Source organism: Capricornis sumatraensis, chromosome 20, assembly GCF_032405125.1.
Source record: "Capricornis sumatraensis isolate serow.1 chromosome 20, serow.2, whole genome shotgun sequence".
NCBI classification, from domain to species: domain Eukaryota; kingdom Metazoa; phylum Chordata; class Mammalia; order Artiodactyla; family Bovidae; genus Capricornis; species Capricornis sumatraensis.
In genome coordinates, this window is record NC_091088.1 from 40,420,390 (window position 1) to 40,441,670 (window position 21,281).

The 21,281-nt window shown below is 58.1% G+C and overlaps 4 protein-coding genes across 5 annotated transcripts; 3 read left to right on the plus strand and 1 right to left on the minus strand.

Moving 5' to 3' along the window:
* Nucleotides 1–802: 802 nt before the first annotated feature.
* TRADD (TNFRSF1A associated via death domain) lies at nt 803–6,710 on the minus strand. The gene is made up of 5 exons (XM_068992912.1): nt 6,590–6,710; nt 3,130–3,288; nt 1,962–2,239; nt 1,681–1,879; nt 803–1,545 (listed from the first exon to the last, which is right to left on the minus strand). Exons 2-5 carry the CDS (start codon nt 3,278–3,280, stop codon nt 1,235–1,237), a joined length of 939 nt encoding a protein of 312 aa, XP_068849013.1. The 5' UTR covers nt 3,281–3,288; nt 6,590–6,710; the 3' UTR covers nt 803–1,234.
* Nucleotides 6,711–6,746: 36 nt separating this feature from the next.
* Nucleotides 6,747–10,017, plus strand: FBXL8 (F-box and leucine rich repeat protein 8). The gene is made up of 3 exons (XM_068993028.1): nt 6,747–6,808; nt 8,315–8,484; nt 9,045–10,017. Exons 2-3 carry the CDS (start codon nt 8,333–8,335, stop codon nt 10,015–10,017), a joined length of 1,125 nt encoding a protein of 374 aa, XP_068849129.1. The 5' UTR covers nt 6,747–6,808; nt 8,315–8,332.
* An 889-nt stretch (nt 10,018–10,906) lies between these two features.
* On the plus strand, nt 10,907–15,648 carry HSF4 (heat shock transcription factor 4). Of its 2 annotated transcripts, none has more exons than XM_068992625.1 (13): nt 10,907–11,080; nt 11,722–11,830; nt 11,920–12,047; nt 12,140–12,264; nt 12,533–12,608; nt 12,741–12,805; nt 13,323–13,419; nt 13,639–13,792; nt 14,019–14,142; nt 14,633–14,738; nt 14,837–14,902; nt 15,039–15,108; nt 15,342–15,648. In XM_068992625.1, exons 1-13 carry the CDS (start codon nt 10,958–10,960, stop codon nt 15,491–15,493), a joined length of 1,395 nt encoding a protein of 464 aa, XP_068848726.1. In that variant the 5' UTR covers nt 10,907–10,957; the 3' UTR covers nt 15,494–15,648. The 2 variants fall into 2 exon arrangements, with proteins under 2 accessions (XP_068848726.1, XP_068848725.1); XM_068992624.1 differs by having other exon boundaries at nt 13,665–13,792; nt 13,915–14,142.
* A 2,094-nt stretch (nt 15,649–17,742) lies between these two features.
* Nucleotides 17,743–19,788, plus strand: NOL3 (nucleolar protein 3). The gene is made up of 3 exons (XM_068992698.1): nt 17,743–19,117; nt 19,268–19,573; nt 19,669–19,788. Exons 1-3 carry the CDS (start codon nt 18,823–18,825, stop codon nt 19,674–19,676), a joined length of 609 nt encoding a protein of 202 aa, XP_068848799.1. The 5' UTR covers nt 17,743–18,822; the 3' UTR covers nt 19,677–19,788.
* Nucleotides 19,789–21,281: the final 1,493 nt, after the last annotated feature.

Here is a 21,281-nt window from a genome sequence, read left to right on the forward strand (position 1 = left end):
GTTGGTGTCCTTCAGGACCTCCCCCTGGGCTGTCCCACCTACTCCCACCTGTACGTTTCAGAGTCCTTACACTTGACCCTCTCCTGAACTACAAAACTACAGCTCTAGCTATCCTTGAACTCCTGGTGTTCGACAGGAACATTACGCCCAGCTTGTCCCAAACAGAGCAAGCGCTTCACCTTCCCCAGGGCCCCTATTTCAGCAAGCAGATCATGCCTCCCATCTAACTGGAAACTCAGAAACTCTGGAGTGCTCTCCTCATTCAGTGTCACCAGGCCTGTTGTCCTTTGTCCTAAACAACTCTCAGTGTTCATCCTTTCCCTCCATCTCTGCTACCAACTGCCTCAGCCTGGGGACTGTACTCTCTCCTTCTGAATTCTCACTCCCAGCCTGAACTGTCAAATCCCTTTAAAGGCCTCTCACTTGCCTCTGGATAAAATCCAAACTCTTGTAAAATGCCTCTGCCTCCCCCACTCTCCAATAGGTCTCTGCAAATCCACCCACTCCTAGATCCAGCCACTGTAAACCTTCTGTTCTAACACCCCCTCCCTCTCACCTTCCTCAAGACTTCACCTGAGGCTGGCCATGTCAAGAATACTGCCCTTCTCTCATTCCACCCCCCACCAATAGTCACACTCATTTCTCCCCAAGGAAGCCTAACCCCTAACCTGGGTTAGGCCCCTGCTCAGGTTCCCACAATTTTTCACATCCAAAAAATGGGTAGTATTTTATTACTTTATATTCAGAGTTGCACACTGAGTGTGAACTGACGACAGACGAGAATTGTGTGTTTTGTTCACCACAGTATTTGCAGCACCCAGGATGATGCCTAGGATACAGCAGGTCCTTAATGAATAATAATGAATGAAGAGGTAAAGTCTGGCTGAAAGCCCTTCTTCTAGGGTGGAAGAAGGTGAAGCAGACCTTGCAGCACGTCTGTTCGAGATACTAGGATACAGACCCATTCACTCTGTCTCTATCCTAGTATCTAGAACACAACGCCCAGTGGCACCCCCCAGACATGGTGGGTGCTTGTCTGACTCCTGGAGAGGGCCGCCATCATCTCTGCGCAGCAGCTCCAGCAGCTCAGCTAAGTGGGGTTGCTAAGTGTGGTCTCAGAGTCGCATGGTGGACAAGAGGTCAGCAGTAGCAGCAGAAGGGACCCTACGGTCATCCAGGTGCTCCAAACCCTGACTGGGCAACTGACCGACCTCCCCTTTCTCTGGTACTCGGCCTAGACCAGGCTGCCCTCAGGATTCGCCAGGCCCAGCAAGTCCTCCGCCAGGCTGGTGAGCTCGTTCTCCTCGAGCGCCTCCACCAGGCGCTGCAGCGTGGCGCGGCGGCCCTCGGCCTGCACAAAGCGCCGCAGCAGCTGGAAGGCCTGCTCGTACAGCCCTTCGCGCTCGTATTCATAGGCCAGTGAGTCCAGCGCCGGGTCCCGCAGCGCGCGGCAGCTGCGCTGCAGAGAGCGCCCCACCTTGCGCCACTTGAGGCCCACGGAGCGGGCGAACTTCTGTTGATCCTGCAGGTTCAGCGGCCGGTTCACTGCAGAGAGAGTAGGGAGGGAGTGAGCTCGGGATACCCTTCCATCCCCGCCATGACTACCCCGTCCAGACCTCGCCCCTCCCCAAGCTTCATCCTCTTGAGGATCCTGCCTTTCCCTCTCTCCGGGAGTCTCACCTATGGGCTGACCCTGGAACAAAAAAGTCTGGCCAGGCGGCGGTGGTGGCGGTTTCTCCTCCGGCAGAGAAGGTGCCAGAGACTGCGAGGGGGCTGGAGTGCCTTGCACATCGCTCCCTTGGCCCGCCGCCGAGCCGCACGTCAGATTCCTGAGCGCATCCTCCAACTCGGTGAGTTCCTCATCCCGGAGCCGGTCAGGCTAAAGAGGAGAGTGTGGCGTCGGTGGAGGTCTCTGCAGCGAATTCCCGCCCCACCCTACACTGGCCCCAGCCCGGCCGCACCTTCTGGGCGCATATGCAGTTCAAACAGCGCTCCTCGTCGGTCAACAAGGCATCCAGCTGCTCGGCGCCAGCGCGCAGCTCCAGTTGCAACGGCACCGAGTTCAGGGCCAGTGCCTGAGCCAGGCACCCTTGCAGTGTGGCTCGCAGCTCCCCCTCGCGGTAGGCGCGGAGGAAGCGGCTGCACGCCAGGCGCCCGCTGAAACGCAGTTGCACGATCAACTGCGGGTCGCTGCGGTGGATCTTGAGCATCTGCAGCACGTCGGGGCTCCCGCCACTCTCTGCGGAGGGGGCCAGTCAGGCGCCATGCGGTCGCCATGCGGGGCCATGCTCCATGAGGCCAGAGAAGGAATGAAGCCTGAGATGAGATGCCTACCCCATCCCCAGACACTTACAGGCGCGGGTATACCCCAGAGCTCCCGGCTGGGAAGCAGAATGATGAGGCAAACAGCAACAACCCAGAATAAAGGCCAGGACCTATCACAGGGATCACCCTGAGACGGAGTGGGTGCCACTCTCGCTGCATCCCTGAAGCCTCAAATGAGGGTTGGCAAAAGGGACGTGGAAGAGACTGCTGCATAGAAGGGGGCGTTTGCCCCGGGCAGCGAAGACCTCTGGGTAGGCAGCTGGCCATGCAGTGGGCGGGAGGTTTCAGGTCTTCCTCCTCCTAGTACTGCTTCCCCTCTCCCAAGGAGAGGGGCTCTCACTGTTCTGAGGCTGGGGCCAGATCCCCCAACCTCCTGTGGCCTCTGCCCTGAGATGGGAAAAGTAGGCTGCAAAGGGAGGTACTGGGGAAGGGTCTTGGGCAAGGAGTGCTGCAGTGAGAGAGGAAAAGGAGAGAGAGAGTGTAAGATTAGTAGAAAGCAGTAAGCAAGCGGCCTGAGTTGGGGGGGCGGTGCATGGAGTAGGGGGATATTAGTGCACACATAGGTAGACTACACACAGACTCAGGGACACAAGTCTATACCGAAGGGCACTTATGCGTACCAGAGAAGAAAGACTCTACATAACCGGGCATCCTCCTGTCATTCCCAAGGAATCTTTTCCTCAAAGCAGTGATTAAGCACAAGCCCATAGAGTTGAAGAGGTAGGGGTGGGTTTCAGTCCCTGGCCCCGCCCACAAAAGCCCCAGGCCGCCCTTTCTTCCCCAAGTGCCTGCCCAGCCACACACCTGCCAGGGCAGTCCGGAGAGCCCTGTACATTCCCACTTTCTGCTGCTGGTGAGCGTAGGCATCGGACAAGACCACTTTGTCCAGCGAGGACTCCACAAACAGGTATGCACTGCCCACCCACTCCTCAAGCCCATTTGGCCCAGCCGCCATCTTGCCTCCTGGGGACAGACATAGGCATTCAGATCACCCCCCGGCCCAGCCCTGGAGACAGCTTTCCAGTCCCACGTGGCCCAGCTGTCCCCACCCAGCTGGCACACTGGTGAAGGTAAATTCATAATCCCCTAGGCAGCTCCTTTTGCTTCTGGTCCCAGCTCGGCTAAGAGCTGTAGTCAGGACTGTCCCTCCACTGCCTTCTCTGAGAAAGAGCCCAGGGTCACAGGGGTGAGACAGGAGAGGGACAATGTTGCAGTAAAAGGAAAGAAGTTCTGCCCCCCTCCTCAGGGCAGGGTGTCTCTCTTTTCAAAGCTGACTGGAGACACCCTCCTCCTGGATGGTGTCTACGCCCCACAGCACAAGCAGACTCATGTCCTGGTATGCCTTCAGTTCAAATTTGAGGATCCCTGCAGGAGAAGGCAATGGCAACCCACTCCAGTACTCTTGCCTGGAAACTCCCATGGACAGAGGAGCCTGGTAGGCTGCAGTCCATGGGGTCGCGAAGAGTCTGACACGACTGAGTGACTTCACTTTCACTTTTCACTTTCATGCATTGGAGAAGGAAATGGCAACCCACTCCAGCGTTCTTGCCTGGAGGATCCCAGGGATGGGGGAGCCTGGTGGGCTGCCGTCTCTGGGGTCGCACAGAGTCGGACATGTAACAAGCGATGCAGGCAGCAGCAGGGATCCCAGAGCCCCCCACTTAGGTTTCTTCTCAGGCATTCCTGCTGTACCTCCTGGTTTCACTTCAAAGGACACCTGTAGTTTGCACCTGCCTAGATTCTCTACCACAGTCCTGACTGACCTCTGGGGACTTCCCTCTACCCTTTTCTCAATCCACAGGCTTGTTGGAAGGACCAACCTTGCTCCTGACATCCAGCCTAGCCAATCTGGATCTTCCATTCACCTTCCTGAAATGGTTTGTTCTGAGTTGGGCATAGGATTCATATTGGACCTATCAGAATCAACCTGCAATTTGGGCTTCCCTGGTGGCTCAGTCAGTAAAGTGTCTGCCTTCAATGCAGGAGACCTGGGTTCAATCCCTGAGTTGGGAAGATCCCCTGGAGAAGGAAATGGCAACCCACTCCAGTATTCATGCCTGGAGAATCCCATGGAAGGAGCCTGGTGGCTAGTCTATGGACTGTCAGACACGACTTCGCAACTAAACCGATAAGAAAGAGGAACAAGTTTCCCTTTCCTATCTTGAAGCTGAGCTAGAAGGAAGGGAAGGTCTCCTTTGCTGTTCTCAGCCTGACTGAGAATGAAACTAGCATAGAAAGCTACAGAGCCAAGAGCTGAAGAAGTGTACCCCTAACCACACCATGTCTGCAGCTCTAGGTGCATCTTGGACTTTTCTGTTATGTGAATTAAATCATTCCTTTTTAGTCTCAAGTCTTTTAGTCTCTTGTCTGATGCCATTCAAGTTGTTCTGATACAGGCTCCTTCTCTGTCCAAACACAGTCAGGGCCCTTGGCATTAGCATCTCCTCAATCTATCTTCAACAAAATCCTAGCTCTAGATCAAGGAGCAAAACTCTCAGTCAGGGAGCCATGGCACTGGCCTGAAAGTTGCCTCCCAGCTACAGCACTATGAGCGACAGGTGGAGAACTGCCCTGCCTCTTCCTTCAGACCTTACCTGAGGCAACATTATACCCTTTTCCTAGAAAAATGGGTTCAAGGGAATTCCCTGGTGGTCCGGTGGTTAGGACTCGATGCTTTCACTGCCAAGGGCCTGGGTTCAATCCCTGGTCAGGGAACTAAGATCCCTCAAGCTGTGAGGTAGAGCTGGCAAATTTAAAAAATAGTAATAAAGGAAAAGAGAAATGGCACCCTCCACTTTCACCCAGACCTGGCAGGAAGAATGATACCTGATAACCCTACCCTGAGTTTGAGCACAGGGAACATATCTTTTGACCAGCTCCCCTCATAATCTTTTGGTAGAAAACTTACTAATACTTGTGTGTTTATCCAAAACAATAGAAATTAACAAAAAAATTAGCATTGTTTATTTGTCTTGGGGAAGGGGGAGATTGGGGTTGTTTTTATTTTCATTTAAATATTCTACTTTATGCAAAATAGAGACATTTCTTTTGTATTAAAAAGGCATATTTGTTTTTCTTAAAAAGCAAAACAAAACAAAAACAGGGTAGATGACAAGTGGGACCAAGAGCAGTAGAGAGACAAGTGGGAGGTCCTGGGGTATTGGCCCAGAGTGGAGAAGTGGGAACCTGGCCCCAAAACATTTCCTCTTTCACATCTTCTTAGCCCCTTGACTGGAGGGTGCTGACCCCATAGGGTGGGTAAGTAAGGGCAGGACCAGGCAGTCCTCTGCCCAACTGGCCAGCCTGCAGGACACTGCAAACCAAGAGGAGGGGGAATCTCTGTCATACTCTCTAGGACTGTAACGGGAGAAGTCAAACAGCCTGATAACTGTTGAGAAGTGGCAGGGGTGGGGCGGGGTGAGAGGCGGGCCTTGGCTCGCTAAGCCCCCTTGAGAACTGTGTCCCTTCACAGAAGCCCCTCCTCGGGAAGCCCCGCGCCCCACCCACCTGGAGTCCGCCTCTCGACCAGCGGGGCTCGCTGGGGTCCTGGGAACCCTTACTTGGGCTGAGATCGTAAGGGACACATGGGTACCGACTCAGGAAAATATGCCCCCTGCCATCGGTAGCCAGCCGGCGCAGCGCTCCATTAACACTGACAGAGGATGAGATGGTTGGATGGCATCACTGACTCAGTGGACATGAGTTTGAGGAAACTCTGAGAGATGGTGAAGGACAGGGAAGCCTGGCGTGCTACAATCCACGGGGTACGACTTAGCGACTGAACAGTAACAGTCCTGAGTAGCTCCACTTCTGGCCGGCTAGGCGGTGACGACCTGCAGGCGTGGCCTCTCAAGGACTGAAAAGCTGCTAGTCCCAGCATCTACTCAAGCAGAGCCTCTCAGAGCTCTAGAGGGGAGCTCCCCGGCCTCCCACTAGCCCACCCTCCTGCTGGAGTTTCGCGCTTGCTACTGGCTCTAACCGGCAAGGGGTTTCTCTCGAATGTCTGTTCAGAACCAGCACCACCCCGTCCTCTCACCCACAGGGCCCTGCCGCCCCTTGAAAGCCCCTATGGGACAAGGCACTCGCAGGGGTCAGCGTCGGTACCCTCGCTCCAGCCTCCAACGGAAACAGCCCAATAGGCCACCACCACCACCACCTGACCCGAGCAGCCGCGGGTGACAAGCGCACCGCGCCCGTGCTCCTGAGCCAGGATCCGCCTCGGCTCCTGCCAGCAACGGAAAGCCCACCCACCCTCTGCACTAACCTGGCCGCCTGGGCCCGGCCTGGATTCCCACGCCCGCCGGCTTCCACTGGACTCGCGCTGCTTCCGGGTGTGCGCGGAGCGCAGGGGCGGCACCCCAGTCCGAGCCGCCCCGTCCGTCCCGGCGTCCCGCCCCCCGGGTTCCCCGCGGTTCCTTCCCGCCACCGTCCTCTGCGGCCAGTACCCAGCCTCTGGGCAAAGCCCACCCGATCCGCTGCGCAGGTAAGACACTGGCGCCTGAGGTCAAACAGCAGGCAGAACTGCCCGCGGCAAGGGACTTCGAGGACTTGAGGTTCTTACGAGGCCGGAGGGCCTTAGGGTGAGAGCCGATCCTCTTCCTCCAGCGGGTAACGGATGGAGCAACGAGGGGGCGTCCCCTTCTGGGTTGGTCGAGCTCCTCTGATTCTACCTGACACTCTGAACTGGGTGCTAAGTTCAAGCGTGGCGGAGGGTATCAGAAACTCCCGGGTACTCGAGACACAAATTCCAGCAGGGACAGTTAGCCTAGAAAATAGAAAATTGGCCAGTGGCGTCAAACGTTCTGTACGAAAACCTTTAAGCACCTTAAACTAAAATTGGCAACTTCAAAAAGGACGCACAGTCTCCAACAAAGGCCGCGCTCTGATGTGGGTCTGCGGAATTCCAGTGGAGCCTAAACCTCCTGGGCTGCTCGGGGTTCAGGATCGGAATTTGAATCCAGAGTCCCTCAGGCCCCCACAACCCCAAGATTTTCTCTGCCTCGCTGGCCTCTCATTGGAAGAACCCATGTTGTCTCCCCCAGTGAAGTGGAGGAAGGAGCCTCCCTTCTCCTAGCGTATTCAGCTATGCCCCACCCGTACCTCTGCTTCCTGATTGGCTCCTGCACCCTGCCAATTAAAAGTTTTCCTTAATGTTCCCGCCCTATTAACCCTGCCGTCACTCTCTAGTGACGGGTGGGACTAGGACCGGGTTTCTCAACTTGGGACCTGTGGCATACACCTGCACGTGTTGAAATTCATATTCCTGGGCCCTACTGTTTGAGGAGAGCTTGATTTAGTAGGTGGGGCCATGAAATCTGTAGTGTGAACAAATGTCCGGGTGATTCTGGTGCCCAGCGCCCTTTTAGAAGCCATTTCAATGGTCCTTGGTGCTTGGGCTCCATCGTTCCCTAAGTACTCAGGGTCTAAGTTGGGAGGCAAGCAGTTCAGTGATCTCTATAAGACTAGTCCGGGCTCTCTGGCCGCCGTGATGGTGCTTTAGAGGGAGACTGGGACGAGGGGTTGGGGAAGACGTGGTGGTCTGGAGTCAGGGCCTGGGCAATGGCCCTCCAACTTCCTCAGAGAAGACTGGTTACTAGGAGAAAGATCTGACAGCATCGTCCCAAATCCGGGTATTTGGTTTTATCAACCTGGTGCATGGATCGTGGTTGAGTTCCTCCTAATAGAATATTATAAAACGTGGATTTGTTCAACAAGTGAGAACATAGTTTAAAGGAAGAATCAGAAATGCTCGGCATCCCAGGCAGATTTAATGGGTCTGAGATCTGTGTACACAGTCCCAGGCTTGGTTTAATAGCTTGGTTACATCTCTGCTGTCACGGTCTTGAAATCCTCGATAATATTTTAAACAGAGAGACCCACATTTTCATTTTGCACTGGGCTCTGCAAATTTACATAGCGGATCCTGGGCCCCAAGCATTTCTACACATAGGCTCCAGGTGTTCCCCTCAATACTGTGGCCTTCCTGCAGGGGGGCCCCCACCTGGCCATGGCCGAGCCTGGAGAACAGCTGCCGGAGGAGGTGCTGGTGCTCATCTTCCGCCACCTGCCCCTGCCTGACCGCGCTGCTGCAGCGAGGGTCTGCAGAGCTTGGGCTGCCGCTGCCACCTGCAGCGCTGTATGGCACGACACGAGCATCAGGTGAGCAGGTTCTTCCCCCTCCCACCTTCTCCCAGTCTTGGTAGAGTCAGAGGTTGGGGAGATGCAGTGACTCTTCCTCATATTAAAAAGCGTCATTTCTAACATTGGCCACCTACTGTGTACCAACCATTGTTCTAAGGGCCTTACGTATACCAATCTTTCTAATCCTCACAAACACTTTATGTGATGTACGGGTAGTATTATTATCTCCATCGCACAGATAAAATTTGAGGCAGAGAGATTTAACTACTTCCTCACTCTACTGAGAAATGACAGGCAGAATGTGAATGCGGCTGCCCACAGGCCCCGCCCCGCCTCCTGAAAGACCAATGAGAAAGCCCATTTTCTAAAATATCCTGGCTCTCTCTGGCACGGTTTCATCTGGCGGCAGATGCGTCTGAAGGAAGGGATAGGGTTCCCTCCTAGCATACCTAGGAGTGACCAGGCACGGTCGGAACAGGGAGGTGTGTGGGTAGGGGGCAGGAAGTGGGGATGGTAACCGGAACCCAGAGAGAGGGACTTGGCCAGCCATGCCTTTTCTCCACCACTCTACCCCCAAGTTGCGATTGTGAGCTGGAAGGCATGCTGCCGCCGTATCTGTCCGCCTGCCTTGACCACGTTCAGAATCTATGGCTGGAATTTGAGCCGTCGAGAAAGTCGAGTCGCCGGGCGGCCACAGACTTACTGGCTGCACTGGCGGGCCGTACCCCCGGGCTGCGAGGCCTGTGCCTGGAATGCCGCGGAGAAAAGCCGCTCTTCGACGCCGGCCGCGACGTCCTGGACGCGGTGCACGCCCTCTGTGGGGCGGCCCGCGCGCTGCGCCACCTCGACCTGCGGCGCCTGCCCTTCTCACTGGACGACGCGCTGGTGCTGCAGGTGGCACACGGTTGTCCGGAGCTCCGCAGCCTTTTTCTGGATAACAGAACGCTGGTGGGCAGCGTAGGGCCGGGGTCCGTGCTCGAGCTACTTGAGGCCTGTCCCTGCCTGCGCGCCCTTGGCCTGCACCTGGCCAGCCTGTCGCGCACCGCGCTCGAGGCACTGGCGGCGCCAGAGCGCGCGCCTTTCGAGCTCCTCTCCCTGCGGTGCGCGTGTCCGGAAGACGCACGCGCGCCCCCCCTGCCTGATGAAGCCTGGGCCGCGTTGAGCCGCCGCCACCCGGGACTGGAGGTAGAGCTGGAGCTAGAGCCGGTGCTGCCTGCAGAGAGCGTGACGCGCGTCCTGCAGCCGGCCGTACCGGTGGCTGCGCTGCGCCTCAGCCTCTCTGGGGACACCGTAGGCCCAGTGCGCTTCGCGGCGCGCCACTACGCCGCAACATTGCGCGCGCTTGAGGTGCGCGCCGCCGCCTCGGCCGAGCTGGACGCCGCACTGGAGGAGCTGGCAGCTCGCTGCGCGGGCCTGCGCGAGGTGCACTGCTTCTGCGTGGTGCGACCTTCCGTGCTGCACGCCTTCCGCGCGCGCTGCCCGCGCCTGCGCAGCTACACGCTCAAGCTAACGCGGGAGCCCCATCCCTGGCGGCCCACGCTTGTGACGTGATGGGACAAACGCTCTTTCCGCTCCCTGCGGACATGTGTCCTCTGAAATGCTGCGTGGGTTTGCCCAGGGGCGGGCCAGCTGCTCGCCCTCTCCTCTGTTACTCTTGCCTCTTGTCCCTCTCGAGGATTGGAGCCTATGGAGTGGCGTTGGTACCGGTCCAGGGCACCCTGAGCCTACTCGTTGCTTTCAACATCTGCAGACACTCACTGTCCCTGCAGTACACAGATCACCCTTCTCCAATCCCAGTCCTCTGCAAACGTGTCGCTAGCTCGGCGGCCCTGGCGTGGGGGGAGGGAGGGCACTGGCTCAAGTTGTGCCTCAGGGAGTGTGTGTATTAGTGCCTTCGGAGTGTGAAATAAATCAAGCATTATCTCTGTGTCCTGTGAAAGGCCGGGTCTGCTCTGAACTGACAGAGGCTGGAAGAGGGGTAGGGAGGGTTTGAGACCTCAAGGTCCATTTCTACCGATGCGGCTGCAGCGGTCAGGGTCGGGGTCCTGGCATCTTCGGAATGACAGCGTCCCAGGTTCCGCGGGAGGGTGTCTGCTTCTCCTCCCCACCCTCGCCCGCTCCTATCTGCCTCTCTACCGCTTGGCTGTGCCCATTCCATTGCTTTCCCAGCCTACATCAGGCTGTGTACGCTCGATTTCTCCCAAAGAACACAAGAGCAAACAGCGGGCCTGAGTAGGGTGCGACTCGAACTCAGGTCTCCCTCCCTCCTGCACCCTGCCCCCACGCACATCCGATCCCATACTGCCCTTTCGGTCCGCTGGTGGTGCGGCCGCGGCCAGAGCCCCGCCCCGCCAGTTCGCACGTGGCCCCCGCCTGACCCGGCGCCGGGAGGCGGAGTAGGGCGGGGCAGGCGGCAAACGCAGCACTTTCCGTGGCTTTGACAAGCCCGCGGCGGCCGGGCCCGAGCGCTTAACGAGGCCGAGACTGCGCCATGCAGGAAGCGCCGGCCGCGCTGCCCACGGAGCCGGGCCCCAGCCCAGTGCCTGCCTTCCTCGGCAAGTTATGGGCGCTGGTGGGCGACCCGGGGACCGACCACCTGATCCGCTGGAGCCCGGTGAGGGCTGGGGCCCCTCGACTTCCTCAGTGGTCCCCGGGATTCCTCCACGTTAGTGAACGTCCACGCTCATCAACCCCTGCCTGGGACGGGGTTATGGGTCCCTTGATTCAGCCGTCTAGGGTAGGCGACGGCTTGGGCGGGGGTTGTGATATTGGAGATGGAGGTGAGGCGACTTCCTTCGGGCAGAGGAAAGGGTAGGAGCCTTCTGAAGGAGACCCAGCACCCGAAGGATCTTTGAGGTCTTCTAGTTCCCACCCTATCCCATCAGACAGATGGGAAAACAGAGACCAGGAGAATGGAAGGGCTAGGTCTGATTCTAACTCAGAGTCACAACGCGGGTCTGGGAGCCGTCCGGGTCTGGAACCCAAGTCTGGCTTCTGCACCTCCTCCTACAGAACCGAGTAGGGAGTCTGGGTGGGCTGGGATAGAGGTTCACTGTGGTCGCCCCGGGATAGGCCTCAGAGCTGGTTCCTGCCCGGCCTCGTCCCACGTCCCCATGAATTGCAGCCTCGGTCTCCAGAGTGAGTGCGAGTTTGTGTGCGCGCGCCGGACCACTGGCTTGGCCGTGGGCGGGCACCACTCACTGTGTCGTCTGGTCTCCGCCCGCACCGTGAGTGGGCGGGCGGTGCTCTCCTCAGAGCGGCACCAGCTTCCTCGTGAGCGACCAGAGCCGCTTCGCCAAGGAGGTGCTGCCCCAATACTTCAAGCACAGCAACATGGCAAGCTTCGTGCGGCAACTCAATATGTGTGAGTTCCTAGGGCCTAGTGGGAATCGAGCGTGGGTGACTTGGTTCGCGGGGACTTAGCAACTTACGCCCCCGCGCCCCGCTCCCTAGACGGTTTTCGGAAGGTGGTGAGCATCGAGCAGGGTGGCCTGCTGAGACCCGAACGGGATCACGTCGAGTTCCAGCACCCGAGCTTCGTACGCGGCCGAGAGCAACTGCTGGAACGCGTGCGCCGCAAGGTTAGGGGCGGCCAGCAGTGACCAGCGAACCCGGGTGGAAGTGGGACAGCTATTTCGTGCGACCCTTACCTGAGAGAGCCTCCCACCTTCAGGTGCCCGCGCTGCGCGGCGACGACGGCCGCTGGCGCCCCGAGGACCTGGGCCGGCTGCTGGGCGAGGTGCAGGCTTTTCGGGGAGTGCAGGAGAGCACCGAGGCGCGGCTGCGGGAACTCAGGCAGTGCGGGGGGAGGGGGCGGAGGAGAATGGGGAGGGAGAAGGGGGGCTCTGGGCGCGAGGACACTGGCTTCTAGACGGTTCTGGGCAGCTCCTTCCTCTTTTGTGCCTCGGCTCCTCCTGCAAGACCAGTGGGCCGAGCTGTGGCAGTCTCAACTATGGATGGACGACCATCCGAGTGGGCGCGGGCGCGGGCCTGCCATTCTGGGGGTGGGGGTGGTGACCCGGCGAACTCTCAGATGCCTCAGCACCCTCCCACGCCTTTTCCCCAGGCAGAACGAGATCCTGTGGAGGGAGGTGGTCACGCTGCGGCAGAGCCACGGTCAACAGCATCGGGTCATCGGCAAGGTGTTCCTCTCCCCCGACCCCACTCCTGAACGTACCCCCCACAACGCCTAGTCCTGGAAGCCCCCTGGAAGTATCTTGTTAGAGTGAGGGGCAAGGCCCCAAAGATGAGTTAACCCTTTGTTTCCTTTTCAGCTGATCCAGTGCCTCTTTGGGCCACTTCAGGCTGGGTCTGGCAGCGCAGGAGCTAAGAGGAAGCTGTGAGTGAGAACCCCAGAGACGCCCCCACCCCTTCCAGCACCTCCCTGCCAGAGCTCCAGGCGGAACTCCTTCTCCTTCAGAAACCCCTTCACCTGCCTTTCCCCTGCACTACCATCTTCCTCACCCCATGGCCATCTCCCCAAAAGCCCCATTCCAGGGCTTCCCCCCTACCCCTAATTCTACCACCAAAACCCTGACTCTGAGACCCCTCACTTCCAGGACCTTAACCCTGTACTTCCACCCCATGATCCCCTTCCCCTTCACCCCAAAGTATTCCAAGAGCAGAGGGTCTGGGGCCCAAACCAGGCTTCCTCCCTTCCCTCTGCCCCCAAAGGGCCTCCATCTCTGTGGGGGGGAGCCCCTTCTGCCTCCAGCATGTGACTGATGCCCTGGCAACAGGCCTCAGCTCTGCTGACGTGGCTGCTGGGGCCTGTGGGAGGGCGGTGATGCAGGCTGAGGGGCCTGGGAGATGAACCTGCCCAGCCCCCTACCTGTGCTCCTGGCCACCTTGCACAGGTCGCTGATGCTGGATGAGGGGTGCCCAACGCCAGCCAAATTCAACGCCTGCCCCTTACCTGGTGCCCTCCTGCAGGACCCCTACTTTATCCAGTCGGTAGGTTTTTGTTTCTCCTCTCATCTCTCCATAGAGAGCCTGTTCTCTTTCCCCATTCCCCAAAAAGAAGAGATGAAAAAAATAGAAGAGAAGATGGAGCCTAGCCTCCCTCCCACCAGACCCAGCATGGACCAAGCCTCCCCCCTCAAGCCTTTCTCCTTAGGTCTTGCCCATGTCGTACCAGTCGGGCTCCGAGTCACCCTATGACTTGAGGTGAAGGGCTCAACCTCGTCTTCTACTTACAGCCCCTCCCGGAGACCACGCTGGGCCTCAGCAGCCCTCACAGGGCCAGAGGCCCCATCATCTCCGACCTCCCGGAAGACTCTCCTTCCCCTGAAGGAACCAGGCTTTCCCCCTCCAGTGGTGGCAGGAGGTAAGAGGGACTGGGGCTGCCCTCTGGGGAGCTGTGGGGGGCGGGCCTGGCAGCCCAGATGGCTGTGGGGATAGGGGGAGAGGTCAGCTCCAGGGTCTGGTTGAAGCTTTTCTCCGGTGCAGGGAGAAGGGCCTGGCACTGCTCAAAGAAGAGCCAGCCAGCCCAGGGGGGGAAGGCGAGGCCGGGCTGGCCCTGGCCCCAAACGAGTGTGACTTCTGCGTGACAGCACCCCCACCGCTGCCTGTGGCTGTGGTGCAGGCCATCCTGGAGGGGAAGGGGAGCTTCAGCCCTGAGGGGCCCAGGAATGCCCAACAGCCTGAACCAAGAGGCCCCAGGGAGGTTCCTGACAGGTGAGCAGAAAGCCCATTTGTGATTATAAACCTCATGGGCCACTTTTGCAGCTAGACCGGCACTAGCTAGTCCTGAAACTTCCCAGCTTTGTCTGTCCCAGGGTGGCTGAGGAGGCAGCCATGATCTGACCTGATTTCGCAGAGTTGCTCTAAGGAGCACCAGCTTCAGAGGCCCCTGGAAAGTGGAAACTTCTCAGTGGCAGGGCTGAGGAGTCTGCATTTTAAATGCCAACACTGGGGCGATTGTAAAGTACATGACAGTTTAAGAACCACTGGAACTGATAAGTGCCTGGGTCGGGGCAGGCACACGACCCAAACCTCAGGCCAAAGGTAGGAGGCAGAAGGTGCTTTCTCTGTGCCCTTCTGTGTGTGTGGGTTGGGAAGTCCTCTTCTAACACTTTCTAGATATTGTCAGATTTAGATCCTGATGTATCCAGGTTCCTTGGAAACCTAATGCAAGGAGTGGCCAACAGCAGTTCTCTGTGCACAGGGGCCCTCTGGACCTGGAGAGGGGAGGCCGGAGCCCAGACAGTCTGCTGCCTCCAATGCTGCTTCGGGCCCCCCCTGAAAGTGTGGAGCCCGCAGGGCCACTGGATGTGAGTACACGTTCAGTGAGGCAGGGGCACAGGGCTCAGTGGGCTCCAGCTGTTTGGGCACCCTGGGGAGGACACCGTTGACCCAGAGCTCCCCCCAGGTGCTGGGCCCCAGCCTCCAAGGGCGGGAATGGACTCTGATGGACTTAGACATGGAGCTGTCCCTGGTAAGATGGGGGTGGGGAGGGTGTTGGGGGTGGGTGTTGAGGGTTGCTCAGCCAAGCCCTTTAGTCCACCACTGTTCTCCCTCAGCCAAAGCCCCAGCTCCCTTCCCCAGCTGCTTCCTGCGGTTCTCTTCTGCAGTTGCAGCCCTTGGTTCCAGAGAAGGGTGAGACTGAGCTGGCAGTTAAGGGGTTAAATTCTCCAGGCCCAGGTAATATATGTGGTGACTCAGGGACCTGGGGGAGACCCCGAGGGGCCTGAGCTAACACGATTGGGTGGGCTGGGCAGTCGATGTTTTGGAGGAAAATCCCCGAAGCAAGAGGGAGAGGTTGAAAGTGGATGTTTCATCCTAACTGACCAGAGGGCAAGGCGAGTGAAGCTCTCCTTCCCCGAAGAAAGGAGATGCCCGTCTCTCCCTGCTGAGTACAGCCCCGCTTCTCCTAGGAAAGGACTCCACACTCGGGGCACCACTCCTGCTGGACATCCCAGCGTCTTTAGGAGGCCCAGCCCTCAGCCTGCCTGGAGCTTTAACCATTTACAGCAGCCCTGAGAGCCGGGCCTCCTACCTGGGCGCGGGAGACAACCCCTCCCCCTGAGACACCCTCCACACCGAAGCCAGCCCTGCTGAGGGGCTGGCCGGCAGTAGCACGCCCCGCTCGGCTTCCTTGAGCCCCCTGGTGGACTCTGAGTGAAGCCCCAGTTACTTGGCAGCCCCTCTCCATTCCCGAGTCCTGCATAAAACCGCATTTTTTTCCCTGTGTTTCTGGTCTCTTTCCTTTACCGACCAGGGAGCACAGAAGTCATGGGTGGGGGGTGCCTTTGCCTTCACAGAAACGTCCAAATCTCAGGGCTTTAATGTTAATCGAGGAACCCTTGAAGAGCGGAGTTGCCTCCGAGGCCGAGCTCTCCTGCTTAGGCCCCATCCTCCGGGTGCGAATCCAGGGATGGCGCATGGCCACTGAGACCTCCGGGAATCGGGGGCTTTTAGGGGTCACACCCAGCACCGCAGTGCACCCGCTCTGTGATCTTCAGTAAGCTGGTCTCCTTCTCTGAGCCTTCTCTGTGCAGGCAAAGAGAATGGGTATAAAACTCCTGGGAATTGCTGGGGTACTTGGGTCCGCGGGCTTAACGGTCCCCACCCCGACTCCTCCGGCGCGCCCGGGGTGATGAGGGAAAGCGGACTGCGTAAACGCGGCCAGGCGGTACTCGACCTCTGCGGTCGGCCTCCCCGCGTCCCGAGAAGAACGGCCCCCTTTCCCCACCCCCTCCCGGTTCCCGGCAGCCCTGGCCGCCCCGCCCCCGCTGCAGCTGCTGCTCCCATCCCCACCCCGCCTGGCCCTTTCTGCCTCGTCATCTCCTGCCCTGCCGAGGCTCGACCCGTGAGTGGGGCCGCCAGGAGCGCAGGGACCGGGAGCCCCACCGAACCCCTCCCCCTCCGGCTGGGGGAGGGAAGAGAAACTGAGTTTGGGCGAAATCCGTGCCCGATCACCACCAGCAGCCGTGCGCGAAGGTCTGTAAGCCCCGCCCCTCTCCTCCCCTCTCCCCTCCCCTCCCTTCCGCAGGACTCATCTCTGGGGCTGGGTGGAGGGATGGATGTTGAGTTCGCAGGTGCGCGGTCTTCGGCGCTGGCCCACCGCCTTCGCTCCTTAGCGAAAAAACGAGCGCAGGGAGCGAGGTGGGGAGGGCGGCAGAGACCCCCGACCACGCGTGCTAACTGGAGCCGCCAGGTCCTCTGGGAAGAATCTGGGCTGTGACCATTGAAGGACATAACTTCGATATTCTGAGCATTAAATCTCAGAGGATCCAGACTAGCTGGGGTCTCTGCTGTCCAGACAGGACAAAAGGCAGGACTTGAGGTAACTAGAGGAGGAAGCTAACATGAAAATAATTTGGGGAGGAGGGAGAAAAAAGGAGGGGCCAAACTAATATGTCCCCTCCCTCTCTGCACCTGTACACAGTGGGTTCTGCCCTCCCTCCCTTCCTGCACTCTTGACTGGGGGGACAGATTTTGGAAACCTCAAGTAAGAAGGCAGAGGATCCATGGTACACAGTCAGGTGATGTCAGCCTAGTGAGGGTGTATGATGTTCACTGGGATACAGAGGAGAAGGAAAGAATCTGCCTCTGGGACACTTGGGCATTGGGGTAAACGAGGGGACATTTGAGTCTTGAAGATGGGTCCACCACTTGGAAGGAGAAAGGGGATTCCAGGCCCAGGGAACAGTGTCTACAAAGTTTGGGAAGTGCCGGTACTGAATGGTTGAGGAAAGTGGGGAAAAGCCTGCTATCTAAGGGCTGGGAAGTGAACAGATAGTCTGGATTCTCTCTGGTGATCCCACGAGGGTTGAGGGACAGGTAGTCATGGTTGGCATTCTGCTTGGCCAGACCCCTCGTAATTCAGGCTGGAGCTAGCCACTTGGTCTGTCTGAGCCTGTCTCCTCCTCTGTAAAATGGGCACAATAATCCTACCCTAGAGAGCTGTCAAAGTCACTGTTCTGTAGGGTGATGGGACAGGAGTGAGAGGTGCTGGGAGAGACTGTTACAGGAGATGAGGGGTGGAGGGAGATGCCGATTCTCACTGAGATGTCAGTGGAGGAGCAGCATTTGTCACAGATGGGACATGAAGGGAAAGGGAAGGGCAAAGGGTCTCTGCTCATAGCCTGAGGGAAGGGCTGACACCTCAGTAGGGCTAGGAGGGGTGCAATGACCAGGGAGGCATAGCATGACAGCAGGCAGTGAGAGAGATGGGGGTTAAGACCGAATCCTCTCTCCCAGACCTAGAGCCAGGTAAGGAGGTGAAGGAGGGACCCCAAAGAGAGGATGAAACCCTTGGACAAAGCCAAAGCCAAGGGAGATGGACTGAGAATGGGAGTGGCCCAGGGCCTGACCTAATTGCCCCTTAATGCCAGGGACCTTGCTGCCTGGGTCAGATGACCCAAGAGGAGATGGGCCATTGTCCTTGGCTGTTGATAAGTGAACAAAGCAGATTAATTTCTGCCCAAGGCCTGCTGTTGGGGTGGTGACAGCCTCTCAAAATGGGAGGATCCACTGAGGAAAACAGTGAAAGTTTGACAATTGCTGGTAGCTTTTATGAGTTGGGTCCTGGATACTTCAAGATGATGGCTGTGAATCATTCTCAGGGCAGCAGGGAGACAGTTTGGTCTCAGGTATGTCAGAAGATCTTGGTCAGAGCTAATACTCAGGAGGACTCAGGTATCTCTACTCAGGTATTAGGGAACCAGGAGAGTCTAGGAAACCACACTGGGGTTCCAACACGTGGTGGTATCAGTGAGGGGGTGCAGAGGCAGGGGCCTGTCCTGGAAGGATGGACCTCAGAGTCAGGATAAGGGTCTGGACTTCCTCTGGCAGGTGAGAGGAACGGGAAGACTCTCAGCACTTTGGGATCTGGGAGGGGAGATATGGAGCTTTGCAGGGTCTAGGCTGGAAGTGAAAGACTAGACTCTGTGGTGAAGTTGACAGAAGTATTCGGCAGGAACTTGATTGCAAGCTGGGTGTGGGTTATCAGGACCAGCTGTAAGTTGGGGAAGCAGGTTGGGAAAGAGAAGTTAGGTTGGATAAACTAGGTCCGAATCTCTCCCGGTATCTACAGGTGGCAGGGGCTCAGGAGGAAGGACCTGCTTGGCGAGAGCAGTCAGAGTAGATGAGGGTCCTGGGATAGCTAGGGTAGGAGAGGAGTGCCACAGTTAACATTTAGGGGCCGAAGGTGAATCCAGAGGGAGAAATAAGACAGAAAAGATCAGGGAGGCAGGATCGGTGCTGCGCTGCGGGCCTGACAAACCGCAGAGATCCAGGTGAACTTAGACCCCAGCCACGGATGTTCACTGGGGCCCTGGGAGAGAGGTCAAAAGGGGGGGAGCTCCGGCCCCCACTACCTCTCGGCCCCCCACCTCCCATGCAGCCCCTACCATGGGCAACACCCAGGAGAGGCCATCAGAGACGATCGACCGCGAGCGGAAACGCCTGGTAGAGACGCTGCAGGCGGACTCGGGGCTGCTGCTGGATGCGCTGCTGGCAAGGGGCGTGCTCACCGGGCCCGAGTACGAGGCTCTAGACGCGCTGCCCGACGCCGAACGCAGGGTGCGCCGCCTGTTGCTGCTGGTGCAGAGCAAGGGCGAGGCTGCCTGCCAGGAGCTGCTGAGCTGCGCCCAGCGAACTGTGCGGGCGCCCGATCCCGCCTGGGACTGGCAGCACGTGGGGACCGGTGAGAGCGCGCGGGGGAGGCGGAGCCTAGGTCAGAGGAGGGGGCGTGGCATGAGGGCATCGATCTGTGGTCTTCCCCAAAGACTCGAACGTGTGCAGAGGAAACCACCGAGGATAAACTGAGCCTGAGACACTCCCACCTCCGCCGTAGGCTACCGGGAACGAAGCTATGATCCTCCATGCCCAGGCCACTGGACTCCCGGGGCTGCTGACTCAGGGACCACGTGCCCCTGGCTGCCCAGAGCTCCAGAATCCGATGAGGCCCGGGGTCCTGAGGACTCCGAGGCAGCACAATCCGGAACCCCCGAGGAAGCTGAGCCAGAGCTGGAAGCCGAGACCTCTGAAGGGGCTGAACCGGAGTTGGACCCCCAAATGGATCCGGAACCAGAGGCAGAGCCAGAGCCAGAGGCGGAGCCAGAGCCAGAGCCTGACTTCGAGGCAGAAGACGAGCCTGAAGGTGTGAGGATACCCAAACCTGGCGGGAGGGTGTGGCCTGGGAGGCAGAGGAGGCGGGGCTCTATCTGAATGACCACGCCCCTCTATTATTTCTAGATTCCTGAAAGCCATAGCACCCACAGGCCGCTCTTCGTCCTAGCAGCATGAGGTCTGGGATCCCGCCAAGGTGGGGTCAGATGCCACCAAGGTTCCATCTGGCCCAGTACCACTGAAAGTGAATAAATTCTGGAGGGTCAGCCTGGACTCTGATTGTGGCTCTTTGCCTAGGAACGAGGGTGTGGCTGTGTGCCTCTAAGTCCCAAAGTCTTTGGGCAGTCCTGTCCCCATGGCACAGTTCTCAGCCCATTTCTGTCCTCAACAGTACAAGCTGTACCCCTGGAGAACCCAGACCCAGGTCTCCAGTGGGACAAGGGCCAGATCCTTGGGCCCTGCTCCATGGCCCTTTTATCCTCATGAACCATTTGGGGACATGTGTCATCACCAGCCCCACCCAAGAAAGCCCCTAGCACTGGCACAAAGGGCCAGGAAAGGAGTACTTATCTCCATTTAGAGAAAGCTAGACTCACAGCCTTGGGAAGGGAGATTAAGAGAAAGAGGAAGTGATCGTGAGTAGATGAAGCCGACACACTTAATTATAATTGTTTTAATTGGCTTCTCTCAGGACTGGGAGCTCAGTGAGGATTCTGACCAGTTAACTGGTACACAGAAGGCGCTCTATACATATTCAATGACCAAAGGAATAAGGACTTTCCAGCTGTGTTTCCAAGTTTTCAAATGGAAAAACTAAGGCCAAGGGTGGAAGCAGGGCTGGGTCAACCTCACACAGCTGAGTCTGAGGTGAAACTAGAAGCAACAATCATCTTGGCACCTCTCCTGGTTAAGGAGAGGCTCAGAACTTGGAACCACTGGGGGCCTGCCCCTCAGGCTTGATTGTGGATGCTGCCCGCCTATGCCAACCTCTGCCAGAGACCAGCTGCGAGGGTGTGGGCAAAGACAGGGACAGCAGAGGCCAGTGCAGGGGTTGAGGGCAAGGCCAGGGGAGCTCTCGGCTTGACTCACAGGCCTATGTATATGTGAGGGAGGGCGGGGGTGTGCATCGGTGGGGCTAGGAACAGTCAGTGCCTTTCAGAGGAGCCCTGTTCCCTCCATCGAACTTTCAGAAGCCCAGGACACACAGCACAGAAATAGGGAATACACACAATGATGATGGGAGAGGCAAAATGCTGGAAAGCACACCCCACCCCAGCTGGGTCTCTACTACCAGGATCCCTGCTCCTCGAGTCTGTGTGAAAGCCAGGACAGCAGGCTCAGGCAGTCACCCCAGGAGAAGGGAGATCCCTACCAGGACCCAGTGAGAGGTAGACAGCGTGAAAGCTGAAGGAGCACCAAGGGGCCAGGTGGGGGACGAAAAGACTGGAGTACGCAGACACCCAAAGCCATCTCATGCAAGAACAAGTTTCTACTCCCACCCCGCCCCACCTCAATGCCCATCCATGCTCAGCTTCCCTCCCACCCTCAGGCTCTTCCTTGGCTCAACAGACAGCTGGAGACAAGAGGGCAGACTTAGTTTGCCTGACATGCTGCTGTTGGCCCTTGGGGTCCAGGGAGGCTAGCACAAATTCTCTGCTGTTGCCGCTCCTCCCTCCTGAAATGCTTCTGCCCTCCCCAGGCCCCAAGAAACACCCAGGCTGTGGAAGCACAGAGCAACC

Bases quoted from the DNA above. Each gene is read 5' to 3' on its own strand.
- TRADD (XM_068992912.1), bottom strand. From the start codon at position 3,280: ATGGCGGCTGGGCCAAATGGGCTTGAGGAGTGGGTGGGCAGTGCATAC. The intron at 2,240-3,129 runs GTGTGTGGCTGG...CCCCCTCCGCAG, and splicing joins TCTCCGGACTGCCCTGGCAG to AGAGTGGCGGGAGCCCCGAC. The intron at 1,546-1,680 runs GTGAGACTCCCG...CTCTCTCTGCAG, and splicing joins GTTCCAGGGTCAGCCCATAG to TGAACCGGCCGCTGAACCTG.
- FBXL8 (XM_068993028.1), top strand. From the start codon at position 8,333: ATGGCCGAGCCTGGAGAACAGCTGCCGGAGGAGGTGCTGGTGCTCATC. The intron at 8,485-9,044 runs GTGAGCAGGTTC...TCTACCCCCAAG, and splicing joins TGGCACGACACGAGCATCAG to TTGCGATTGTGAGCTGGAAG.
- HSF4 (XM_068992624.1), top strand. From the start codon at position 10,958: ATGCAGGAAGCGCCGGCCGCGCTGCCCACGGAGCCGGGCCCCAGCCCA. The intron at 12,265-12,532 runs GTGCGGGGGGAG...CCTTTTCCCCAG, and splicing joins CGGCTGCGGGAACTCAGGCA to GCAGAACGAGATCCTGTGGA. The intron at 14,739-14,836 runs GTGAGTACACGT...AGCTCCCCCCAG, and splicing joins AGCCCGCAGGGCCACTGGAT to GTGCTGGGCCCCAGCCTCCA.
- NOL3 (XM_068992698.1), top strand. From the start codon at position 18,823: ATGGGCAACACCCAGGAGAGGCCATCAGAGACGATCGACCGCGAGCGG. The intron at 19,118-19,267 runs GTGAGAGCGCGC...CCTCCGCCGTAG, and splicing joins CTGGCAGCACGTGGGGACCG to GCTACCGGGAACGAAGCTAT.